Source organism: Schistocerca nitens, chromosome 8 (assembly GCF_023898315.1).
Source record: "Schistocerca nitens isolate TAMUIC-IGC-003100 chromosome 8, iqSchNite1.1, whole genome shotgun sequence".
Taxonomy (NCBI): domain Eukaryota; kingdom Metazoa; phylum Arthropoda; class Insecta; order Orthoptera; family Acrididae; genus Schistocerca; species Schistocerca nitens.
In genome coordinates this window covers 440,468,692-440,495,426 of record NC_064621.1, presented here as the reverse complement: position 1 = coordinate 440,495,426, position 26,735 = coordinate 440,468,692, and the positions used below count along the sequence as shown (strand labels likewise).

Below are 26,735 nucleotides of genomic sequence, written 5' to 3'. Positions count from 1 at the left end.
GCTGAGGTTATAGCCGCAATCTCGGTTGATGAGTCCTTCCCTGGTACAAATTTCGATAGCCTCTCTAACAACGCTGTCCCAGTATTTAGATGTGTGTGCCGAGACCCTGGTATGTTGGTAGTCCATTTTAATGATTTTCGGACAAACAGTGCTCAGCGACTACAGACTTGTTGAGGTACTTAAGTCGAGTGTGCCTCTGATGTTCTCGGCAACGATTTTCGATGGTGTGCACTGTCTGTCCAATATAAGTCTTCCTACACTGACACAGAATCTGGTATATTCTGGCCTTCCACAAACCGAGATCATCTTTGACACTTCCCAATAATGCTCGTGTTTTATTGGGTGGGCAAAAGACAGTTCCTACTCAGTGTTTCCTCAAATGGCTATCTATTCCTCCATGACTTCTTCCATCTGTACACACTGTACTGTAGAGAGTGCGTCTGTATGCCATTCCGAGTACCCGTTTTTCCGGAATACAGTTTTGAAGTGTTCCAGCTTATTGGGCAGACTCTCAGCATCAGAGATGGTGCACGCCCTGTGCACCAGTGTTTTTAGCACCCCATTCCTCTGCGAAGAGTGGTGGCAGCTATCTGCATGTAAATACAGGTCAGTATGTGTTTTCTACCTGTATACCCCGTCACCCAGGGTACCATCCACTCTTCTTTCGAGATGTATCGCACCATGAACAAATTCGACAAGCTGCACCATCTAAGGAGCCTTTTTCTGAGTGCTCTTGCTTTTCTGAAGAGATGTCGTGCCGATCAAGTTGTGCCAAACTTTGCTAAGGTCACGCATCACATCGATTCTGCAGCAGCTAAGAGAATTAAGAAGTGTGCTAGACTCGCCTTGGTTCATGAGAGGGTGCACATTACCAGCCACAGCCTTGAGTACAACTCCCAGGAACTACTTAAACTACATCTACAACTAGCCAATCATTTCAATTCCAGGACCTGAGACTGGATTGGTGATGTCACCTGGGTGACCACCAATTCTGCACATAAGAAGGCCTCGGGATGTCAGGTATCTAAATTCACTCGTCTCTCTGACAAACCACCGCTGGAGGCCCCACACAAGATGGTCATCAATCTCATGGACATTGAGCTGACTGGGGATGCAGTTTCTGTTCTGGAGAAGGGACTTAATTTTGGTCCCACACCTAGGTTCACACTGGTAGCAGACATTGTCAGTGCAGTTGAACAGATTGCTGCATGACTACTACTGGAAGCGGCTGAAGAAGTATGCCGGGAAACCTGCTGTGTTCTGACAAGAACTAAACTGATCAAGTCGAATATTACTAGCAGGGAGAGGGCAGCCATTCAAGACCTGAGATAGAGCCCTGAGATTGTTGTCTTACCGGCTGACAAAGGCAGTGCTAAGGTTGTTCTTTCCCATAAGGACTACATTGAGAAGATGCAGAGCCTGCTAAATGACGAATCTTACAGGAAGATCAACGCTGACCCCACAAAGAAGGTGGAGAACAGGACTAGGACTCTTTTCAAGGACACAGATTTACCAGAGGGTGCTGTCAAGAAATTGACACCTCAAGGACTTGTACAGGCAAGACTTTATGGAAGTCCACAAAGAAGCGCTGCCGTTATGCCCAATTGTCAGCAACATGAAGGCACCTACATATATGCTGGCCAAATACCTGGCAGAATTACTAAGCCCTTATGTGGGTAAATGCCCTCATCATGTTCGTAATTCTGTGGATTTCGTAAAATGTCTCGACAATTTCAAGCTGAAAGACTCAGATATCCTGGTGAGTTTTGACACTGTTTCATTATTCACCAGGGTGCCTCTTCGAGAGTCAGTTGAGCTTCTTGCACAGAAATTTGAGGAGAAGACGACCGACCTTTTCAGGCACGTTCTGACCTCTACGTATTTTCTCTTTAATTGAGAATACTACAAACAAACAGAAGGAGTCGCAATGGGGAGCCCTCTCTCACCTGTGGTCACGAATTTCTATATGGAGTACTTCGAGGAGGAAGCTTTGGCATCATCCAAATGGAAACCTACTAGTTTTCTCCGTTATGTGGATGACATGTTCGTGATCTGGCTTCATGGAAGGGACAAGATCCTAAACTTCCTTACACACCTGAACTCCATATACCCGAACATCAAATTCACTATGGAGACCGAAGCAGAAGGAAGATTACCATTCCTGGATGTCACAGTCAAAGAAGAGCGGATGGCACTGCAGTGCCTCGAGAATTTTGGGGTCAATTCTAGAGACCCTTGTATTTCCACCATCTCGAACAAGCGTTATTTTAGAGATGAGTGTGGTAAAGTAGAACTGTGTCTACTGTACCACAATTATGTGTATGCAGGACATACGTCTATTGGATGGATGATGGGCACAGGCAGGTAGTTGCCGAGACTGCCTAAGAAGTTACAGGTACAGCCCAAGGAATAAATGTCTGCTTGTGTCTGTGTAGGTGCGGATGGATATGTGTGTGTGTGTGTGTGTGTGTGTGTGAGTGTATACCTGTCCTTACCTTAGGGGGAAAAAGGACGGGTATACACTCGCGCACACACACACATATCCATCCACACATATACAGACACAAGCAGACATATTTAAAGACAAAGAGTTTGGGTAGAGATGTCAGTCGAGGCGGAAGTGCAGAGGCAAAGATGTTGTTGAATGACAGGTGAGGTATGAGTGGCGGCAACTTGAAATTAGTGGAGATTGAGGCCTGGTGGGTAACGGGAAGAGAGGATACATTGAAGAGCAAGTTCCCATCTCCGGAGTTCGGATAGGTTGGTGTTGGTGGGAAGTATCCAGATAACCCGGACGGTGTAACACAGTGCCAAGATGTGCTGGCCGTGCACCAAGGCATGTTTAGCCACAGGGTGATCCTCATTACCAACAAACACTGTCTGCCTGTGTCCAATCATGCAAATGGACAGTTTGTTGCTGGTCATTCCCACTAGAATGCATCACAGTGTAGGCAGGTCAGTTGGTAGATCACGTGGGTGCTTTCACATGTGGCTCTGCCTTTGATCGTGTACACCTTCCGGGTTACAGGACTGGAGTAGGTGGTGGTGGGAGGGTGCATGGGACAGGTTTAACACCGGGGGCGGTTACAAGGATAGGAGCCAGAGGGTAGGGAAGGTGGTTTGGGGATTTCATAGGGATGAACTAAGAGGTTACGAAGGTTAGGTGGACGGCGGAAAGACACTCTTGGTGGAGTGGGGAGGATTTCATGAAGGATGGATCTCATTTCAGGGCAGGATTTGAGGAAGTCGTATCCCTGCTGGAGAGCCACATTCAGAGTCTGGTCCAGTCCCGGAAAGTATCCTGTCACAAGTGGGGCACTTTTGTGGTTCTTCTGTGGGAGGTTCTGGGTTTGAGGGGATGAGGAAGTGGCTCTGGTTATTTGCTTCAGGGATTCCGGACTGGAGCAGATTCGTTTGCCACGAAGACCTAGGCTGTAGGGAAGGGACCGTTTGATGTGGAATGGGTGGCAGCTGTCATAATGGAGGTACTGTTTCTTGTTGGTGGGTTTGATGTGGACGGACGTGTGAAGCTGGCCATTGGACAGATGGAGGTCAACGTCAAGGAAAGTGGCGTGGGATTTGGAGTAGGACCAGGTGAATCTGATGGAACCAAAGGAGTTGAGGTTGGAGAGGAAATTCTGGAGTTCTTCTTCACTGTGAGTCCAGATCATGAAGATGCCATCAATAAATCTGTACCAAACTTTGGGTTGGCAGGCCTGGGTAACCAAGAAGGCTTCCTCTAGGCGACCCATGAATAGGTTGGCGTACGAGGGGGCCATCCTGGTACCCATGGCTGTTCCCTTTAATTGTTGGTATGTCTGGCCTTCAAAAGTGAAGAAGTTGTGGGTCAGGATGAAGCTGGGTAAGGTAATGAGGAAAGAGGTTTTAGGTAGGGTGGCAGGTGATCGGCTTGATATATAGTGGTGTCTATTGGGAACAAAGGTCGGGAATAGTAATGGAGAACTCTAAAGGGTTAAACAAAGTACTGAGAAGCAAGTGTAAGGACTGAAGTAAGATGTTAATTTCTCTAAGAGGTATTCGGATTCTCGGATACATAAAGATGTATGCTAGGGCTATGGACAATGAAGCCTACTCAGGAAGGAGGAGGAGGAGGGTGCACCCAGCATTGATTGGATGGAAAGGGCAGGTAGGCAGACCAAGGAAAGGCTGACCTATACTGTGCAGGCAGGGGTACCAAGAAGGGGTAGACCTGTACCACAGTATATTAGGAATTTGCTTAAAGGGGCGTACCTACCAAAACAGGAGGAGGAAGTGCTTTCATAGTATCAACCCGTATGTGAGGTATAGGTACTGTGCCTAAAGGAAAAGGGCAGTATCGTGCAAAAGCCACACATTTTGTAGAGATTATTCTAAATCCATACTTAGAAAAAGTAGTACACGAAGTAAGAGCAAACAACAGCATGTGGTTGGGTAATGCATACTTGGAATTTACGATTGGAAAGGGAACAGGAAGATTCCTGTCCTTACAAAGTTTACATTGATCGAAAGGTCCATGATTATAATGGTATTAACATGGAAAAGGAAAGAGAGCTATATATGAAATACCCGACGGCTAGAAAAATATTGTATAAATTGATGGAACGTTAAGTAATATTGTATGAATACAATATTGATGTACATAATGACCATGTATAAAATATTGTGTGTTCAAGCTATGGGGAGGGACATGTAGTGCCTCGAGAATTTCGGGGTAAGTTCTAGAGACCCTCGTATTTTCACCATCTCAAACATACATTATTTTAGAGATGAGCGTGGTAAAGTAGAACTGTGTCTACTGCACCACAATTATGTTTGTGCAGGACGGATGTGTATCGGACGGATGATCAGTGTGGGCAGGTAGCCACCGAGCCCGCCTAAGAAGTTAGATGTCCAGCTCAAGGAATAAACACACCGTACCCTGTGTGATGTCAAACATTATTGTGTGAACATCTTAATGTTGTTGAAAGAAGAGAAGAGACAATTACTTATTCATTTATTCTCTTACTTTCGTAAGGTCCGGCAGTTGTCTTGTTAAACTTGGAGAGATCTGTAGACTTTATTTATGGAAAAATAAATGTGATAGTTTCTGACGGACCGGAAGGTGTTGAGCTTATAAAAAATGTTTTAGTTGTATGAAAACTGTTATGTGTGATGCAAATACAGTCAGACTGAGTTCAAAGTATTCTCGAGTGTATGGAGTTATTTTAAAAGTATAAAAAAAATATTCCTCCAAAGTAGCATCTTATCTTTGGAGAAGTTGTGCAGGACATCACAGCCGGCTATCCTGAGAAGAAGATCAGCGAAGCAACTCCAAGTAAGTTCAATAGCCAAGGGGGGGGGGGGGGGTGAGAGTCTTGCACACCAGTACTACATGGCCACCCTTAACCACTGGAAACCGCCAGAGCACATTGGGCCACAGGGAATACAGGAAGAAAATACACACTGACCTGTATTTGCATGCGGATAGCTGCCACCATCCTTTCCAGGGGAATGGGGTGCTAAAAACACTGGTGCACTGGGCGCGCACCATCTCTGACACTGAGAGCCTGCTCCAGGAGCTGGAACACTTCACAACTGTCTTTTGCCCACCCAATAAAACACGAGCATTATTGGGAAGTGTCAAAGATGATCTCAGTTTGTGGAAGGCCGGCATATACCAGATTCCGTGTCAGTGTGGGAAGACTTATATTGGACAGACAGTGCCCACCATCGAAGATCACTGCCGAGAACATCAGAGGCACACTTGACTTAGGTACCCCAACAAGTCGGCGGTCGCTGAGCACTGTTTGTCCGAAAATCACGAAATGGACTACGTATTTTCCAGGGTCTTGGCACAGACATCTAAATACTGGGACAGCGTCATTAGAGAGGCTATCGAAATTCATACCAGGGACGGACTCATCAACCGAGATTGCAGCTATAACCTCTGCAAGGCATGAAACCAGCACTGAGTCTAATTTAAAAGACGCTAGGTAAAGATAACAAATGGGCGACCAGGGCGGATGAGGCAATTACATCGACGCCACCACAGACACCAGCATCTCAGCGATGGTCCATGCGCAGCCGCGCACTGTGGAGAAAACGCCTCGCAGGGGGAGGGGATTTAAGATGGCCACCCGCTCTCATGAGCTCAGTTCGTCAGCGCACCTGATGATGGCGACATGTCTGACCGCTGAAATATTGTGCCCGTTGGACACTATGGAGCAGCAGTACATCAGCTGACTGTTCAAGCAAGAAATATGCTTGGAGAATCTGAAGAATCAGACTGAAAAATTATCAATACCTTTAGTGCACAAAAACATACCTAAGTAAAATAGATACCTCACCCTATATGTGGGATTTGAGGAAGTGACACTATCATAAGACAACAGAGGCTGGCTGTTTGAAATACCCTCAATCACTATTAACTGCAACTACTCGGTAGCGCTGATTGAAATGGCATGAAAGCTCTGCCATCAATAAAACCAGTCCATGAGCAGCACTACAGCTGAGTAAGGCTTGGTAGAGTACAAGATGTTGTGGAACATACCTTCTAAAACAAAAGGACATGTATAAACAGGTATTAACAGCCGAGTATTATGAAATGCAGGAGGGGAAAATACTGTGAGTCTAAATTACTAACATAAGGCAATTTTGGAAGCCATCATCATGGATGCAACTTGTATTTTCCAAATGCAAAGGGAGTCATGTGACAGGTCAAACAGATAGAGAATTACACAACTAAAACAATGGTGCCTTTCATTAGGGTATAGCATTATTCATTCTCTAGTTATGACTGATGTCTCTTCCTTAAAGGTGATGTGAAAGCTGACAGCATAACACAAGCTGCATCTACTGAGATTATCCTGATATCAGGAGAAAGAATGACCCACTTTTATTGCAGAAGATTTCAGGCACACCGCCCTGCCAAACGATTTATTACCCACAGTGCACAGGTGAAACTTCGCTCAAAATTTTCTGAAACTGGCTCTACCACAGAAAAATAGAAAGCTGTGTGATCGAAAATAGCTGTGCATGAAGCAACATCCATAAATATACTGACATCAATTCAATATGAGTCCAGAGCGCATTATTCACTGCATCTTGTTGGACATTGGCATCAGCCATACATCAATCTACATCTACATTTATACTCCGCAAGCCACCCAACGGTGTGTGGCGGAGGGCACTTTACGCGCCACTGTCATTACCTCCCTTTCCTGTTCCAGTCGCGAATGGTTCACGGGAAGAACGACTGCTGGAAAGCCTCCGTGTGCGCTCGAATCTCTCTAATTTTACATTCGTGATCTCCTCGGGAGGTATAAGTAGGGGGTAGCAATATATTCGATAACTCATCCAGAAATGCACCCTCTCGAAACCTGGACAGCAAGCTACACCACGATGCAGAGCGCCTCTCTTGCACAGTCTGCCACTTCAGTTTGCTAAACCTCTCCATAACGCTATCACGCTTACTAAATAACCCTGTGACGAAACGCACCGCTCTTCTTTGGATCTTCTCTATCTCCGCTGTCAACCCGACATGGTACGGATCCCACACTGATGAGCAATACTCAAGTATAGGTCAAATAAGTATTTTGTAAGCCACCTCCTTTGTTGATGGATTACATCTTCTAAGGACTCTCCCAACGAATCTCAACCTGGCACCAGCTTTAACAACAATTAATTTTATATGATCATTCCACTTCAAATCGTTCCGTACACTTACTCCCAGATATTTTACAGAAGTAACTGCTACCAGTGTTTGTTCCGCTATCATATAATCATACAATAAAGGATCCTTCTTTCACAGTACATTACATTTGTCTATGTTAAGGGTCAGTTGCCACTCCCTGCACCAAGTGCCTATCCGCTGCAGATCTTCCTGCATTTCGCTACAATTTTCTAATGCTGCAACTTCTCTGTATACTACAGCATCATCCGCGAAAAGGCGCATGGAACTTCCAACACTATCTGTCAGATCATTTATATACATTGTGAAAAGCAATGGCCCCATAACACTCCCTTGTGGCACGCCAGAGGTTACTTTAACGTCTGTAGACGTCTCTCCATTGAGAACAACATGCTGTGTTCTGTTTGCTAAAAACTCTTCAATCCAGCCACACAGCTGGTCTGATATTCCGTAGGCTCTTCCTTTGTTTATCAGGCGACAATGCGGAACTATATCGAACACCTTCTGGAAGTCAAGGAAAATGGCATCTACCTGGGAGCCTGTATCTAATATTTTCTGGGTCTCATAACAAATAAAGTGAGTTAGGTCTCACACGTTCACAGTTTCCAGAATCCATGTTGATTCCTACAGAGTAGATTCTGGGTTTCCAGAAATGACATGATATGCAAGCAAAAAACATATTCTAAAATTCTACAACAGATCGATGTCGGAGATATAGGCCTGTAGTTTTGCACATCTGCTCGACGACCCTTCTTCAAAACTGGAACTACATGTGCTCTTTTCCAATCATTTGGAACCTTCTGTTCCTCCAGAGACTTGCAGTACATGGCTGTTAGAAGGGGGCAAGTTCTTTCGCGTACTCTGTGTAGAATCGAACTGGTGTCCCGTCAGGCCAAATGGACTTTCCTCTGTTGAGTGATTTCAGTTGCTTTTCTATTCCTTGGACACTTATTTTGATGTCAGCCATTTTTTCGTTTGTGCGAGGATTTAGAGAAGGAACTGCAGTGTGGTCTTCCATTGTGAAACAGCTTTGGAAAAAGGTGTTTAGTATTTCAATAATGAGAATTATGGCCACACATTAAAGTACTCTTATAAAATTCAAATGTTACAACTCAACAGGACAATCCAGATCATCAGGTTCAGTTTGCAGGATTGGTGACACACAACCTGGATGAAAACCATCACTTTCTCCACAACATATTGATTACAGATGAAGCTAATTTCTATGAGATCAGAGGTAAATTAACAGAATCACAGATACTGGTCAGACATTCAGCTTAACTGGATGGATCCATCAAAGGGAGTTGGTGCATTACAAGTGATAGTTTTTGACAGTGGGCAGTTTTTGACAGCAGCCCACTGTCTGCAGTTGTTAGACTAAGATGTGCTGCCATCATTGCTGCCTCATCATGGCACATTTCCAACTTCTCTCCAACACAAAGGTGCTTGTTCTCTTTATGAGCGGACTGTTCAGCATAACTAGGTATTCAGTTTCCCCAGAGATGGATATATTGTAGCGTCTGTCAAGTAGCCACCAAATTCCCCAGATTTAAGTCCATTAGATTTCTATCTGTGGGGACTTGAGAAGGCAACTGTGTATGCAGCGAAGATCAGAAATCTTAACGCCTCAGGGAGTCAATTATTGATGCTTTTCTCACACAGGGTGTATAAGCCACAAGGAAAAAAAATTCCCAGATTTTCCCGGATTTCCTGGTTAAAAATACACTTTTTCCCTGACAATGTATTTTCCCTTATCAATCTTTTGAATGGTTATGGTTTTATACAAGGGCTTAGAATTTTCCAGCACTTTAGAAAACGAAACTCAGGGAAAAAGACACGTTTTGGAAATATCTTTGATATGTAGCAACATGTACGCTGCGTATTTTCGTATTACAAAAGTATACATTGGAATTCCACCAAACACCACATGTTACTTTCCGAAGCATTGAAATCGAGATTGCGATGCGCATTTGTAAGCCAGTCATAGCTCATGTCACGTGATCTCGCCAGCCGATGGCAGCGGATATTCAGAGCATAGGACACGTGATGTAGTCAGCCAACAACAAAATCACTGTTAAGTAGCACAAACACACAAACAGGGAAAGTTAATAGTTTAAATTAGTGTTGCTACAATAAAAGCAAAGCTTTCACATATAATATTGGTCTCTAAGGTTAATAAGCCTCAAGAGAAATTAAGCTTTTGTATATAATGTTGATCTTTTTTGCAAGTGTTACACTTAAGATATATCACACAAATGTGCCAGTAAAATTTTTAATAATGACATAAATGTCTGATCTTCAGGGTTCAAAATTCTTCTAAACGGCTCGTCATCAAAGAGTTGATTTTTAAATGAGAGTCAAACGCTCTGAGATTTAATAAATTCATGGTACATTCTCGCACATAGTTCAACTTATGTAAAAGCAAGATAGGGGAGGGGTACAGTAAAGTGTTGCTGGGAGCATGCAGGGACGAAGTGGAGAGTGGGGCAGTTAGGTGCAATCAGGAGGTTAGGCAGAGGGTGGGGCAGAGAGGAGGGAGTTGCTGAAAAGGAGAGAAGTAAAAAGACTGGGTGTGTTGGTGGAATAGAGGGCTGTGTAGTGCTGGAATGGGAACAGGGAAGGGGCTAGATGGATAAGGACAATGACTAATGAAGGTTGAGACCAGGAGGGTTACAGGAACGCATGATATATTGTAAGGAGAGTCCCCCCCTGTACAGTTCAGAAAAGCTGACGATTTAAATATTTATGAAATACAACTTTTATGTATCACTGAACTTGTTGATCTGTGGGTAGGACACTAAGTGTCTGGAGTCTAGAGTAGTGCAGTGAATGTGGAATGAGATGAAAGTATCCATGATGAGCTGTATTGAATATTGGTTTTTGTAATTTACTTCTTTAAGCTACAGAAAGTGTTTTGGTTGATGTTAAGTGAAAGAATTTGACATACAGTAAAAATCTGCCTCATTCTATTATTTCACAGTGCATATATTCAGCCTTTCTCATAGAAGTGAGATCATCAAATTAGACAACCTGCCAAAGAAAAATTCTACATCAATGAGAATAAAAGTTAAGTAACTTCTATTGTTTTTTAACAGCAACCCACTCATTTTATATTATCATGCAAATGGGCGCAATGCTGGTAAATGCCTATATTTGGTAACATTTGTTGGTTATTTAATACCTGAAGCCAACAGCGCAAGGAAGGAGGCTTATTAAAATGGGTGCCAGGTGAGGCAGGCTGAAACAGCAAGAGGGCAGGAGAAGCAGCAGCAAATGTGCAGTGATTTTTGCATATTCATTTGTGCTATTATAAAAAATATTTTTATGCAAGTAAGGCAAAACCGTATTTCCTGCTCTGTCGATTTTCGACAGCAATATCAAAAGAAAACTTTGATGATATTGTTTGGGTTAACAAAACATGGGTAAATGCAAGCTAGTCACTGAGTACAGGCTGGACAGATGATTCAGTAACTGTCACCATGTCATAACACACTGGAAAAGGTAGCAGACAGATTCTTCTCAATGGAGATAAATCAGCTGGGTTTGTGAAAAACTGTATGTTGTTGTTTTAGATGGAAAAACAGATGATTAGCATGAACAATGAATGGAGACATAGTTTTCAACAGTGGTTTAAGGGCTCACTTTTCACAAACTTGAGGAAACTTTCAATGGTAGTTACGGACAACACCTCATATTGTTCAAATATTCTTGATAAGACACCTATGGTGGCTTCCAGAAAACAAGACATTATAAACTGGTGACAACAAAAAGACATTTCCACACCAGATGACTGTAGAAAGCGTGAATTATTGGGTCTCATGGCTGAGAATAAATCACCTTATGGCCATATGGTCCTAAGACTGCCACCATGTCACAGCCACTTCAATTCCACTGAACTCATATGGGTGTTAAAGGTTATGTGGCAAGCAACAACAAAAAATTACATTGTCAGAAGTGGACAGATTGACAAAAAATGCTATAAACCAAACTTTATTGTCAGATTAGCATAATGTTGCAAGATACACGAAGGTTAAATAATAGGAGTATGGGAGAATGAATGTGTAGTGGAAAATAACATTGAAAAACTTGTTACTTCATTAAATTCTGACAGCATTTCTGTGGCCACACAGATGATTGTCAAGGTATAAGTGGCATTTAACAGTACAGTGTTACCTAACATTCAGTTATGTTCACTCCTTACAGTTTCCTCCTGTGAATTAGACTACTTGTTATTTTGTGACTGAACGTTCATCTTGTAGTTGTTAATCACCTACAGTTTGTAGTTATGGTATCTCATGCAGTGCCATCTGTACAGCAGCAGTGACACCTACTGCGGCCTCGCCAATACCTACAAAGATGTTGGCAACAGTTGGTAAGTACACTATTTGTTCCTTATCTGGTGCAAGTGAATGTCACAATCACATGAGAATCACATGTTGTGTATGATCTGGCAGCACTGCTCCCCACCACAGCTATCTGTCAATCACAAAGTAATTTCAATCAGAGTATAATAGCAGATGGCTTTATACAAACAAAATTTCAGTATTCTGTCACTTCACTTATTTAAATACACTTATAGCATGATGCCTGAAAATTTATGCCAAACTGGGTCTCCTGTCTGGATTTCCTACTTATCATGAGTCTATACCATTGGTCTATCTGAGCACACTTATGGTTTTGAACACTACTACCAAAGCTCATGCCATATGTTGTATGGGAACATTATCATTGTAGGGAATTGGTTTGGTGGAGGTCCATGGCTTACTCTGCATGACATATTCGTTACATTGCAGGTTTCGTAGTTAAATAGTTAGTTACACATTCCATAGATCAAATGAACAATTCTTTTATTGAAATGATAATTAATGAGCCAGTTTACAGGTTTACTGTTAACTTTACTGGACCTATTATTTTTAGTCCTCCTCATGTAACTACACTTAAAAATTAGGCATTTTTTTTTATACAGGCTGTAAGTTTTTAAAGAAAAAAATCATCTATGGAACAGAAGGTGTTGTCCATTGTCCAAGAGAAATGATTTTAGGTTAGATTCAAAACTTACTTTTTTACCTGTCAGACATTTTATGTTACTGGAAAAATTATCAAAATTTGTCATTGTTGCATACTGAACTCCATTCTGAGCCATTGACAGCTTTAATAATGCGTAATTAGGTCATTTTTTCCCTCTAATGTAGTAAGTATGGACATCACTATTCTTCTCGAACTATGATGGATTATTTATGACAAATTTCATCAGCAAATATATGAACTGTAATGGCCCAGTTGAAAATTACCTAACTCTTGGAAGAGTTGCCTGAGTGATGGCCATGGGCTGAACACCACATGGTGTTTCTACTGCTCACTTTTGTGCAATCAATATTTCTTTTTTTAAGTGGTGAATTGCATGAGAAAATTATACCATAAAACATTATTGAGTGGCTTTATGCAAAGTATACCAAATGCTGATTTGTTTGCTTGTAAGTCCAACAACTATATGAAAAGGAAAAGTAGCTGAATTTCACTGTTTGAGCAGTTCAAGTTTTCATCAATATGAACTACCACAAATTTGGAGCATTGTACACTGTCTACTGACTCCTATTCATGCGCTACATCAATTGTCAGTATGACTCTGTTTGTTGTACAGAACTGAGTATATTATTTTCTCAATATTAAGGGAGCCCATTTACCAAGAACCACTTAATAATTGCTTGAGAAACACCATTAACAATATCTTCTGTTGTGCTCTCTCTAAATGTCATGTAGTATAACACTGGTAACGTCTGCAAAAAATAGCAATTCTGCCTGGTGAATATTAAGTGGAAGGTCATTCACATATACAAGGAATAGGAGTAGACACAAAACTGAACCTTGTGGGAGCCCCTTCATGCTTTGTTGGCAGTACCTACATTTTCTTTCCTTTCACCATGGTTTGAATTATTCAGCATAATTTTTTGAATTCTGTTTGTTAAGTAGGATTCAAACCTGTTGTGTGTAAAACCAACAATTCCATTTGTAAAATTTGGTGAGAAAATTATAAATATCTTGCTCAGTTTTGCAACCCTTCTGGATATGCTAAGTAAATTGTTTCTACTTACATGTGAAACTACTCAAGTACATTACTTTTTAAAATACTTTGGAAAGAAGAAATCAGTAAGGAAATTGAATGATAATTATTTAAGCCTTTCTTTCCATCTTTCTTATGAAGAGTTTTAGTAACTACAAATTTTAATCAGTCTGTAAAAATTCCTTGTGCCTGCAGTGACCCATGTAAGATTCCACACCTGCAAACCAGTTGCACAGCTGCATGGCGCGCCACGGAAGCTTCAAGATGCCAGCACCGTTCGAGGCCCTCACTCCCGGATGCGCACAACCTCTCTGTAGTGCACTCTACTAGCCGTCCGACGCTTTATTGAATTGGGTTCAGCCAACCTCACTCTGCCATATATTTACTTTCAACTGATGTGTCTTGGACTAATAAGGCAGCCACTCTATGGTGAGTGTTTTTCTGTACCAATATCCTTGAAGTATTACATTGTTGTGTTCAGTATTATCTGTATGTTCTTGCAGTCAGAACACAATGGCAACGAGTACAGTCATTTTTCATGTGTTTTGTTGTGGAGTTGCTTTTCACACTGGGTTGTGACATTTTTCTTGTTGTGACATGGAAGCTCTGCTTCAAATGTTGGTGCAACAGGAGACAAAAATTCTTACAGTCATGTGACAGGCTGTGCCGGCCTTGCTCTCTCCACCTTTCTCCGGCTATGTTTCCTTGTCCATTCCAGCTATCTGACGAGGTGGCAGAAGACTGGGATGTGTACAAGCACTGCTTACGGCAACATTTCCATGCCTTCTACGCGATGGATGTGGAGGTATGCCGGGCACTGTTTTTGTCATGGATTTCTCACACCTTGTACCATGTGTTGTGGCAGTTGGCCCCACTATAGAAACATGTTTCATTGACTTTTGACAATTTGTGCTCATTGTTGTCTTCCTATTATCACCACTGCACACACATTGTGGCTGCTAGTGTTGAATTCTACCAATGCAAGAAACAGCCCCATCATTCTTATCATGCCTGGGCTGTGACTCTTCACAACCTTAAGTCGCAAGTGCCATTTTGCGGATTATGTGCTTCGAGATATTATAATCCGCTCCACCCTTGAAAAGAAACCTCACAATGCAGTTACATATGCTGAGTGCAATGGATGTTCCTGCACAACACGTGAGAAAGTAGAACCCATGTGTGACAGTTCTGTGCATTCATGGAACCTTGTAAAGTAAAATGTGCCTTGCACCTGCAAAGAATATTCCCTGGCCACAAGTCATCGATTTCCATGCGTCCCAAAAACCAAAGGGCAAAGTCTTGGTATTGTAGCCTATCTTGGGGCTTTATTTGATGCACATTGTGAATTTTGCAGGGATATTAGTGTAAAGTACACTGCAAAATCTTTTGAACTGTTGACCCGGGGAGAGACAATTCCAATGACAAAGCTCGAGCACTGGCTGCAGAATTTGAGGCATGTGCTGCAAGGTTCACTATAACTACAGCAACTTCTTCAACAAATGCCATGGGAATGGGCTGCCTCTCTCTTCCTGCTGCACCACCTAATTTATCTGTTTCTTCAAATTCCTTGATCAGATTCTTTAGCCCATTTATAGACATGGGGCCTCTTTGATGCTGTTTCTGTTAGCGATATTCCCACAATGCAGCACTGCTATTGCTGCCATACTGATAAACAATTTTATCACCAGTGTACAGTCTTTCTCCTCAATAGCCATTGTGCTTTGTACATAAAACCTCAAACTTTTTAACACTTCACACCAACAGTCACTTTAAAAAACCCACACAACTCACACTGCCAAGCAACATACAGCACATTGATGTCAAAACAGAAACCTATCACGTTTCAGTGTTCTGCTCATCTACCTTGTTTTTCAGCCCCCTAATGTTCTGATACCCAGATATGACAGTAGCCATGTGTGTGAGTTGTGCTTGTGTGACAGCGTGTTTTCTACTACTGACAAAGGATGCAGTGCAAAAGCTGAACATTTCTACCACTCTTTTTCATTGTGCTTGTCTGTGATTCAACACCTCCCCTATGACATGAGCAGCAGACACATTTTCTGTACTGTTGAGACTCTAGGCTTTAGTAAGGCACTGTAATTACAGCCAAACTGCCAAGTCATGACAGACTTCATTTGGAGTTGAAAAGAACTACTAATCAGTACTTCAGCAGCTGCACAACTTGGGCAAATTGAAAATCTATGTTTGAAAAACTCAATCCCATCAAAATGATCCTAACTTTACCAAGGAATTAAGAAAATGGGCCCTGGCGTCAATGAGATGATATATGTTGAGTTTAAATCTATTCAAATCACTTTTTCTGAAAATCGCTACCAACTGGGTTTGGCCTAATATCCGGTATAAACACTGTGTGGGTGTTGCCAGATAAATGAATGAAAAAAAAACTCAGATTTTTTTGGTGATAACAAGAGCAGCATAACAGAGAAATGGTTGAACATGTTGTCCTATAGATGGCAGACCACTGATAAATCTCAAGCTGGATCACTCAGTGTCAAGCTGTATTAAACTTTATTATTTGGAACTTATGTTAATTGGCTTGATGCCAATGGTCTTACCACTACTGAACACTGCCTTTCCCAATGCCCTTCAGACTCCAAACCCACAACCTAATTCCTCACACACCTTACTAACCCACAATTACTTCTCCTCTGAAGGGAGGGTATACAAAAAAATCTGCGGCATGGGCATGGGCACCCACATTGCACCCTCCTGTGCCAACCTGTTCACGGGCCATCTAGAGGAAACCTTCCTAGCTTCCCAAAATGCCAAACCCCTTTCTGGTTCGGTTTCAATGATGACATTTTCATGATATGGACTCAGGACCAAGATACCCCATCTTTATTCTGTCACAGCCACAGCACCTTCTCTCCCATCTGCTTCATCTGGTCCTCCTCAACCAACTGAGCCATCTTTCTGGATGTTGATCCCCTTACCTCTGATAGCTCCATCTGCCACACCTCTGTCCACATTAAACCCAATAACCACCATCAGTGTCTGCATTTAGACAGCTGTCACCCCTTTCAAACCAAAAAAATCTCTCCCATATAGCCCACCCACATGGAGATGGTGTTTCTGCAGTGATTTGAACTCCCTTGCCCAGTACACTGAGGGTCGCATCGAGGCCTTCACAGACTGGCACTATCCCCCGACCTAGTTCGTAACCACTATGGCCACAGGTTCAAATCCTGCTTCGGGCATGGATGTGTGTTATGTCCTTAGGTTAGTTAGGTTTAAGTAGTTCTAAGTTCTAGGGGACTGATGACCTCAGCAGTTAAGTCCCATAGTGCTCAGAGCCATTTGAACCTAGTCTGTAAATATATCTGTGTCATTTCCCCCTCATACCCCCAATATTCCCACAACACCTAAGAACCAAAGGAGTGCCTCTAAATCAACCAATACCAGCAGGGACTGGAACAACTGAACCACATCCTTTGCCAGTGCTTTGGTTACCTATTGTCAGGCACTGAAAAGAGGGACATCCAACCCACGATCCTTTGAAACCCTCCTAAACTGGTGTTCCGTGGCCCACCCAACCTCCACAACACTCCCAATCCCAACCTCTTGCCACAAGGATCAAGTCCCTGTCAAAGACCCTGATCCAAGATCTGCCAAATCCACCCACTCAGCATTTCCTATTCCAGTCCTGTCAAGTTTCTCCTATCCCATTAGGGGCCTGGCCCCCAGAGAAAGCAGCCATGTCATATACCAGCTCTCCTGCAATCATTGCACAGCTTTTTTTTTATATTGGTATGACTACCAACCAGCTGTCCACCAGGATGAACAGCCACTGCCAAACTGTGGTCAAAAGCAAAGTAGACCACCCTGTGACACAACTTGCAGATGTGTATAACATACTTGACTTCAGTGGCTGCTCCACTACCCAAGCCATGTGGATCCTCCCCTCCACCAGCAGCTTTTCTGAACTGCACAGATGGCAATTATCCTTACAACACATTCTGCGCCACCATAATTATCTTGGCCTCCACCTACAGCAACATGCTATATCCACACCCTCCAACCAACAGTTTGCACCCCATCTGTCCTACCACCTCCTCTCCATTCTCATCTCCCACACTCTTTGTTTGATGCCCTCTACCAATTCACCTGCCCATCTTTCCCTGCTCCTCTCCTTTTTCATTTCATTTTCCCCCTTTCCTGCCCCACAATCTCCTGACACAGTGCCTGTTTGCAATCTAATCCCTTAATCCCTACACACTCCACCAGACAGTACTCCTCTCTCCCCCACCTGTACACTGCTATTCCTTCCCCTTCCCCGCCCCCTCCAGATTGCTGCTTCCATCCCACATGATAGTTTTATTATAGCCTGAGCTGCCGGAGTTGGTAGTCATGTGTGCATGAGGTATGCATTTCAGCTGCGACTCCCTGCAACTTAATGTATCATCCTTTTCCTGCATTTTTGATATTCATTAACAAAAATAATCGATCTCTTCTAGCACATACAAAAATATCACTAACAAACACATATTCAACAATATTATTGTCTTTGTTCTCAGTTAAACTGCTGAAGAACTTTTAAAACTATTAGAAGCAATACATCCCGTTCGAAATCTTCTAAACATTGTAACACTGCAGAAGTTATTCGTGCTATCTTAGACAAAAAGTTGAGATCTAATGACAATTAATCACAAAACATGGCTGTACTAAAAATACGACAAGATGCAAATGAGGTATTTCAGCCAGAAATAAGCTGCATGATATTCTATATACTGGTTGACTTAGTTAAAAGTATGAGTTCATTCACCACTTCAGTGATCTCTTCAACTCCTACCTTATACAGCACTCAAAAGTAAGTGTTTCTTATTTATCTACACAAATAGTAGCAGTTTCCATATAAATGATCTGTGCTATAGACTGCATCCCAGTTAAAATGATGAACCAACATTTTGACCAATACTGCAAGTAACTTTCATCAGGGTATGTAACACTACTGGGACAAAGGATGTTAAATGTGCTGTCTTCACTCCTCCACCTATAAATTTTTTTACTTACAATGACAAAGTGGCCAACTTTTAAGAAAGCCAATTAGTAATGTAAACAGACAGGAGAGGGGCATGGAGGGTACTGGTAGGTGGGGTTTTGGAACACATAGTGTATTCGAACATTATGAAGTACCTCGAAGAAAACGATTTATTGACATGTATTCAGCACGGATTCAAAAAATATTGTTCTTGCGAAACACAACTAGCCCTTTATACTAATGAAGTAACGAGTGCTATTGACAGGGAATGTCAAATTGATTCCATATTTTTAGATTTCCAGAAGGCTTTCAACACCATTCCTCGACATAGGAGACAATCTCGTAGCCATCTTAGATTGTTTGCAGATGATGCTGTTATTTACTGTCTTGAAGTCATCACATGAACAAAACGAACTGCAAAATGATTATTCATTGGCAGAACAGTTAGAAGGTGCAACAAGTCTACTAAAGTGACTGCTTACACCAGGGGATGGCAGGAATCCTGCACGTGTGTGGTGCACTTGCACGCGTGCAGTTAACAGGTGTTCTGCGTGCACACAGGGGCAAGCTGGCCACCCGCTCCTCTCCCCTCCCCACCATAACTTCTGTCTGCTCCTTCCTCTGTAATGCGTTTTGTTTCCTACGGTTAGTAGGAGTGCTTGAAAGAAATCATGGTTTGTAAGAGTACGTATTACCTACGATACGTTTTATTTAACTATCACACGTGGAGTTTACAATACGTTTAATATCTGGAACAAAATTTCTACATACAGACAAACGCAAACAGTTACGTAAATTTTCATCACTGATGTTTGCTCTTAACCAAAACTTATTAATTCAGCAAATGGGTTTCCAGCTCTCGCTATATTAAGCCCAATCTTCTAACTTGCACGTACCGCTGGGCTATTATTGTTGTCGTCCTGAAAAATTGAAAACAGTGCTCCATAAAATGTTAAATCAGTTAGATGCGAGAAATGACAAAAGAAAGTTGCAGACCTCTCCTGACAACAGCAACTACGAATGATTTATCTAGTATCGTCAGATCACTCTTCTTAAGCTCAGTCAATTTCCCCATCCGCTTAGAATCCGACAATAAATTGTACTCGTCCTTGTGAAATTTATTATAATGGCCTTCAATACTAAACTTCCGCTGACCAGCGAGAATACTGTCACATATTAAACATTTCGAATTTTCACAAAGAAAAAATTATTCTCCCATTACTTTTTAAAATATAGCAAATCTCCGCTTCTCAGTTTCCTTGTTTCATTCTGAATTTTCCGGTTCTTGAAATACAATGTTCACTATGTAGTGGTCGCTTCGCATAAATGTCTGCAGCTTAGCCTGGCACTACACTGTCGCAACCTGCCGGCGCCTGGCTGTCGCCACAGGCCCAGTTGACAACTGCACGCGTGCAGCACACGTGCAGCGCTGTGCACTCATGAGCCGCGTGCAACGTTTGCCCGCCCCTGGCTTACACCATGCTTATCCACCCTATTCTGGAGTACTACTGTGCGGTGTGGGATCCGTATCAGATGGGACTGATGGATGACATCGAAAAAGTACAAAGAAGGGCAGCTCGTTCTGTATTATTGTGAAGTAGGGGAGATAGTGCCACAGACATGATACGTGAATTGGAGTGGCTATCATTGAAACAAAGGCGTTTTTCATTGCAACGGGATCTTCTCATGAAATTTCAATCACCAATTTTCTCTTCCAATTGTGAAAACATTCTGTTGGCACCCACGTACATAGGGAGAAATGATCATCATAATAAAATAAGAGAAATAAGGGATCACACAGAAAAATTTAAGTGCTTGTTTTTTCCGCACGCCGTTCGAGAGTGGAACAGTAGAGCGACAGCTTGAAGGTGGTTCATTGAACCCTCTGCGGGGTACCTTATTGTGAATAGCAGAGTAATCATGTAGATGTAGATGCAGATATTTTGATGCGCCGCTAAATCAGACATTAGCAATTCTGAATGAATTTTCCTCATCAAGTGTTTGTGGCGATTGCCTCTTCCACCTTGTGCAATGGAAAAATCCCTGCTACACACACTACAAAACGCATGTGAATCAGATTTGGAGGAGCACAATAAACAGAGACATGCTTTTGAGTATTCCTCCCTAAATTTCTGAACAATTCTTGGTTTCTTAACAATGCCACTAGTCCCAGTACTGTCACCAGATACACTTTTCTACACCAGAAATTGCTTCGTTGTTTATTTCAAAATCGTTTGAACTTATTTCCTTGACACACACTTAGTATGCACTAGAAGAGCATTCTATGTTAATTTGTATATGATAAATGCAATAAACACTTGTTAATATGTCACATCACATGCATACACATTATTCATTAAACAGAGCTCGACTCCAATTTGTCATAACAACAAAACAATGACACCTGCATAGACGCTTGCCAGGAAGAGCCATCAAGTGACTTGCAAAGAGAACAACTGCGCAAAATATACTACTTCTTACCTGGTTATATGTTAAAATGAGTGAAGTCATATACCACACATGGAATTTGCTGTAATTAACATTTTAGAGGGGCAGAAAAGGACACATGTAGCAACCATCCATTAAAACTGTGAAAAGAAATATTGCTGCGAATTCAAGTTGTAAAGAATGATACTCTCTTGTGCACCCTTTTGAGTGCTTTATACACTTACACTTATAAATCAACAAAAGATCGAAAAAATCATAATCTTTGCCATCAAAAAATGGAAAATTAAGGATGGAATGTAACAATATGTCTGAGTCAGGCTCCAGCTGCCACCAGAGACTGTGGTCATGTGCGTGTGAGTTGCATCTGTGTGTGTGTGTGTGTGTGTGTGTTGTCTATTTGCGACAAAGGCCTTATTGACTGAAAGCTCGCTTTCCGACAGTCTTTTGGTTGTGCTTATCTGTGACTCAGCATTTCCTTTACATGTAGAGCAGCAACTATCCTTTTCATAATTTTTGCCATATCATTCGTAAAGTCATAATTATTGGAGGAAATTCATAATTATTATGATTGACTTGTAATAGCTGGCATCTCTAAATGTGCATAAATAAAATTCATCATCTGACTGGATGTCAGTGGTAGAGAACAATGGAGCTGATGTTCTTTATTGATTTAATTTAAGATGGACTTTTTATTGGCTAATACATACGTATCAGCATTGAACTGCTTTTATGAAGTGGTGCTTCTCCCAAGATGTCTAGCAAAGAAACCTCAAAATGTATATGTTTACCATATTCGTTTTAATGGTCAGCCATGGGGGATTTATGACATTCTTGAAGGCATATGTAATCTTTGTTTCTTTTAATAGTGTTCCAATACATCATCCCACCTTTCTAGAATAAACTACTCTGCACTCACAGTTTATCTCACACTTATGGCATGTACAGCACATCAAAGACACCTTTGTTGGACTCTAACAGGTCCCTAATTTTGTTGTTACCCCATAAGAAGATTTTAATGTCCACTTGGTGATGATTTTTACAAACACTGTCAATGGATTCCTGCATGTATGGTAGAAAACAGTGTGTGGTTGTTCCATATCTTCAACTCTTTCAGTTTTGTTCTTTGTGGAGAAGATTTAATTGATGCTTTCTTCTCTTTGTCCATTAGGTCAGAGGATGATCTGCAGCTTTGGTTGTTCCAGAGTTGCATTCTCAAAGAGTGCTTTGCAAGAGGGTACTGTGTGTGATTCTGTTTCAGAGCATGCTCTATAACATGACAGTCAGGACCTCAGTGCCCGTTTAACCACGTGTGCCATCTGGATTCCTCTTCCTGACACCAGTTTCTCAGAACTCCACAGCTGAGAACTGGCTTTTCAAAAGTTGGCCTAAATATACATTAATTTCTGTGGTCAAAACATTTCTTTTCAGTAACTATCCCTTTTCTTTGCTCCTTTTTTTTTCTTTTCCAACCTGTCTATTTTTTCCCCTCCACCCCTCACATGTCTACCATGTACAATGCCCTTAACTTTCCACACTAATTGACTCATTGCATGGTTTTTGTTCACTAATCTCAATCTTCTGTTTCTAAAAGAAACAAAGGCTTGTCAAGTATTGGCACCAAAAACAACTCTCTCCTTCTCATCCCAAAGAGTATGTCTCCCCTGACCTGGGATCTTGGACACATTTCAGTAACTCTTTCCATTTCTTCAACCTTACAAGTCCTTTCGATTCATCCCTTTTCCTCTGTCTTCAAATCTTCTGCCAGAAGAAGCCACACGTTCTATTTGTTTTCTCCTGCTGCAGCTTGATAAGCAGATTTTTTTATCAATCCATCTTACATGATCAAACATTCATATTAAGTTTTTCTTTGTGTTACGTAAAAAACAGGCCTGGCTCATGGTTTCCATATCAGCGAAGGTTATATTTACTGATTTACTACTCTCTAAACAGTTTTCAGACTGTACTTCTTTCCCCATTCATAACCAAATACCAAATAACACCACTAGCTAACCCCAAGAAAAGATCTACATGTAGTGTGTTTAGACATTGATACTACAAATCCTGACACTTTATCACAACAGCTCATACTGAAAATAATGGGTTTTTAAGAAATCTTAATTGTGACATATGTTATCTGCACAGCTTGCTTAATGTTTTTTGTCTTTTTAATTACGAATTTGAGATGTTTAACACTTTTCATGCATGTCCAACCTGTCACATCACATGACAAAATAGTGATGTTCCAAGATGTCACAGGTCTTGTGCTATGACTGACTGACAGAAGCAACCAGGGCAGCTCCTACATTGTTTCATATTTTTGCGAAGTTAACAAGGTATATTTGTAGGTTTTTATATTTAGGCTTTGTATTACATATGCAGTAAAAGATTTTTTCAGACTGCATCATTTTTAGTATGGTAGTTCTAAATTGTTGGGAAATGTGATGTCAGTAGCTAAACAGGTTACTGTACAGGTACATTTCTTCATTGTAATTACCTGGATTTGCAGTTTTTGTACTTCACTGATGTTCAGGTTGGGTCTGGGTGCATGCAGTTCCTTCACTTTCATCCTAAGCTTATATTCTAAAACCTTTTGCTGATAAATTTCACACTGAATTCATACTGTGCTGTTTTCAGACTGATGGCATGCTACAGTTATTTGTAAGGAAATAAAACTCACAAGAATTCAGGCACAATGCACTCACAAAAGAAACTTGCCAATAATGCACCATATCACACAAAACCCACCAGCAAGCAAGGAAATTCTCAGCAGCTAAAGATAATGAGGCATGTCTTGCCAACTTTCCTCTAATCATTCATGTCACTCTCATTAGGTGTTGACACTTATGTTATGGTATTCTAGTGTACTATAACAAGATATTTAAAAATTTAGAATGCCTCTCTAACAGCTGATAGATTTGTCAATACCAGAAAAAAACCATCTCCAAACCTTCCAAAACAATACTATTATACATTGATTAATGACACATCAAAGCATAATAAAGATATACAGAGACACGGATTCGATAGTGAAGGTTCAGCCACTTGTGGATTCCCTTTCGTTGTAAGAAAATCATGTGAAAGTTGGTAGAACATTCTTAGGCTGAACGAATGGAGCCTTTGGGAGGCCCTGAAGACTGAAGACATGTACCCCACAGAAACCATGCCTGCAAAACACTGCTACTCTCAAATAACCAGCAGAAGGGATCCAAATTAGGTGCAGCCTTAAAGCTAGTTACTGTCTGTTCAAGAAACATGACTCAATATCAACAGTTACAACAATGTTGACTGTCAGTATTTAAATCCATGTCAAAATATTCAAAATGCTGATAACATTCTGTAATTCACTGTCGATAAATATATTTAAATACATATTTTTGGTCAGCTCTGCCTCAGAGTCCTTAACTAAGAGCCATGCATGGTCATAAGTGATGTTATCAGCAAGCTATCTGCATACTCATGTAACACCAATGGAATTCATCTAGGTCTAAGTCTACAGAGGACTGGACTTCTGCACACCAGGTCCATAAACAGTTCTTGGACCAAAAGCACAACAAACCTGACCAAATTTTGGGGCATATTTTGGAACAAAATATTATTATTATTATTATTATTATTAAAATTTACTTAAGTCAGAATCCTCTGCTGCAAAGTGAACACTTTATTAACCACAATACACCACCATCATCAGAAAAAAAAAGACTGCTTCAAAAATAATTTAGAGTACGGCTTAGTTTTCTTACCCAAACTGAGACCTGCAAAATTAAAGTTGAACTCATCATCAATAGTGGGTATGTGGTCTGCTTGCAGCTGTAATTTACACCCTGCGCAAGCACCATTTTTATGGCAAAACTCAATAAGTTTCCGCCAACATTGATCATGTTGAAGTACATCAGGATTTCCGATAACAATTAGCAGAGCTTTTGGACGAGTCACCGCCACATTGAATCTCTGTAATTAAATAGTTTCTTATTAGTACCTATCTTTTATTGCCATCATAATCATCTGTCCATACAAATTCAATGCGCTATGCACAATACCTGCTAGAGGAAATTACAAATAATTTTTGGATATCAATTTTTTTGTCTAAAACATCAATATATATTATAACAAATCTCTCATTAAACATGGGCATTATATAGTGTTGAAAAATAAAAACAGTAACAGTTTATACTAAATCTGATTAAAAACAAGTCACATGATTAAACAAATACAAATTCAATGCGCTATGCACAATACCTGCTAGAGGAAATTACAAATAATTTTTGGATATCAATTTTTTTTGTCTAAAACATCAATATATATTATAACAAATCTCTCATTAAACATGGGCATTATATAGTGTTGAAAAATAAAAACAGTAACAGTTTATACTAAATCTGATTAAAAACAAGTCACATGATTAAACAAATATACTGCTGGAGTAACATTTCTATCACTTTAACTAAATGTTCCACCAGTGCTTGGCAGAATTTGATAATATTAGATAGGAAAACATTTCCTAACGTTCTGCAAAAAAATTATATGTATTTGGTCATGAACTGGCTTTTGATTTCTTAGGCCATCTTTCCATTACTTTTTCTTAACAACTGATTTTTGTCAACTTACTAGGTATAGCTCTATCCTTCTGTACATTACATTAGTAGTATTCAACAGATCCACAGAAAGTGGTTTCTGGATGTGGAAAAGAAGTTAAGGATGTGCATTTAATTTAAGAGCACTATAGTGAAATTACATTACAGTGCTGTATTACAGTGTTAATTCTAACTACACATTAACCAAAAACATAAAAGTGAAGAGTTTTTATGAAGCTATTCATTGACAGAATAGAATGACATGCCCAAAAGTGCTGAAATTCAGTATTACACTCCACTACATTATCTAAGTGACATTTAATGTGCTCTCTTAGGTTGTCAGATATTTGTGTACCCATGCATCTGATTCACTTCTGCACTAATGTTAACACCTTGAAACTTTTTTAGAGTTGGAGATTACTTGGAATAATTGGTCCAATTAGATCACCATGGATAAGTTCTAGTGGTCTGCTTGTTTTTACTCTCATGTTTCATGGGACTGTGATGTCCGTTTTCCTTCAATACATGTATGACACGATCATCATCTGACTTGCTAGATTTAAGTTAATTCTGTCAACATGCACATCTAGAACTTAGGAATATTATCGTAATTCAGGTGAACCAACCTTTCGTGCCATAATTCATTCATCTATGGTGGTGAAGCTACAAGGACACTGTAATTCCTTACGTATAAAATTTAGTGTGTACATATCTGATTCACTGTTCTGTACATCGGCAGGAGTCACATTGCCCTTATGAATACTATCATTAAAGCTCTCAAAAACTACTTGCCAATCTTTCAATTCTAATTTGCGTACTGACAGCAGGTAATAGGTGAAGTCTGAAACTCACAGAAAATCTGTGATCAAAATCATAATTTTCTTGTCATTCACGTAACTTACAACTTCAACTTCACCAACAAATTTAGCATACAGAAATGTTCCAAGACTTCGCAATATTAATTTTGTTCCAACAAGTTTTTCAAAC

General features: G+C 40.8%; 1 protein-coding gene across 3 annotated transcripts in view; it reads right to left on the bottom strand.

Moving 5' to 3' along the window:
* Nucleotides 1-26,735, bottom strand: part of LOC126198627 (putative helicase MOV-10) — a 380,400-nt gene that overhangs the window by 3,077 nt on the left and 350,588 nt on the right. For 2 of the 3 annotated variants that reach the window (XM_049935086.1, XM_049935084.1), the window contains one exon: nt 24,918-25,125. In XM_049935086.1, the coding sequence (XP_049791043.1) occupies nt 24,918-25,125 (208 nt within the window). Of the gene's footprint in view, nt 1-19,532; nt 19,650-24,917; nt 25,126-26,735 lie in introns of those variants that run through there. The other variant, XM_049935085.1, reaches the window with a different exon arrangement.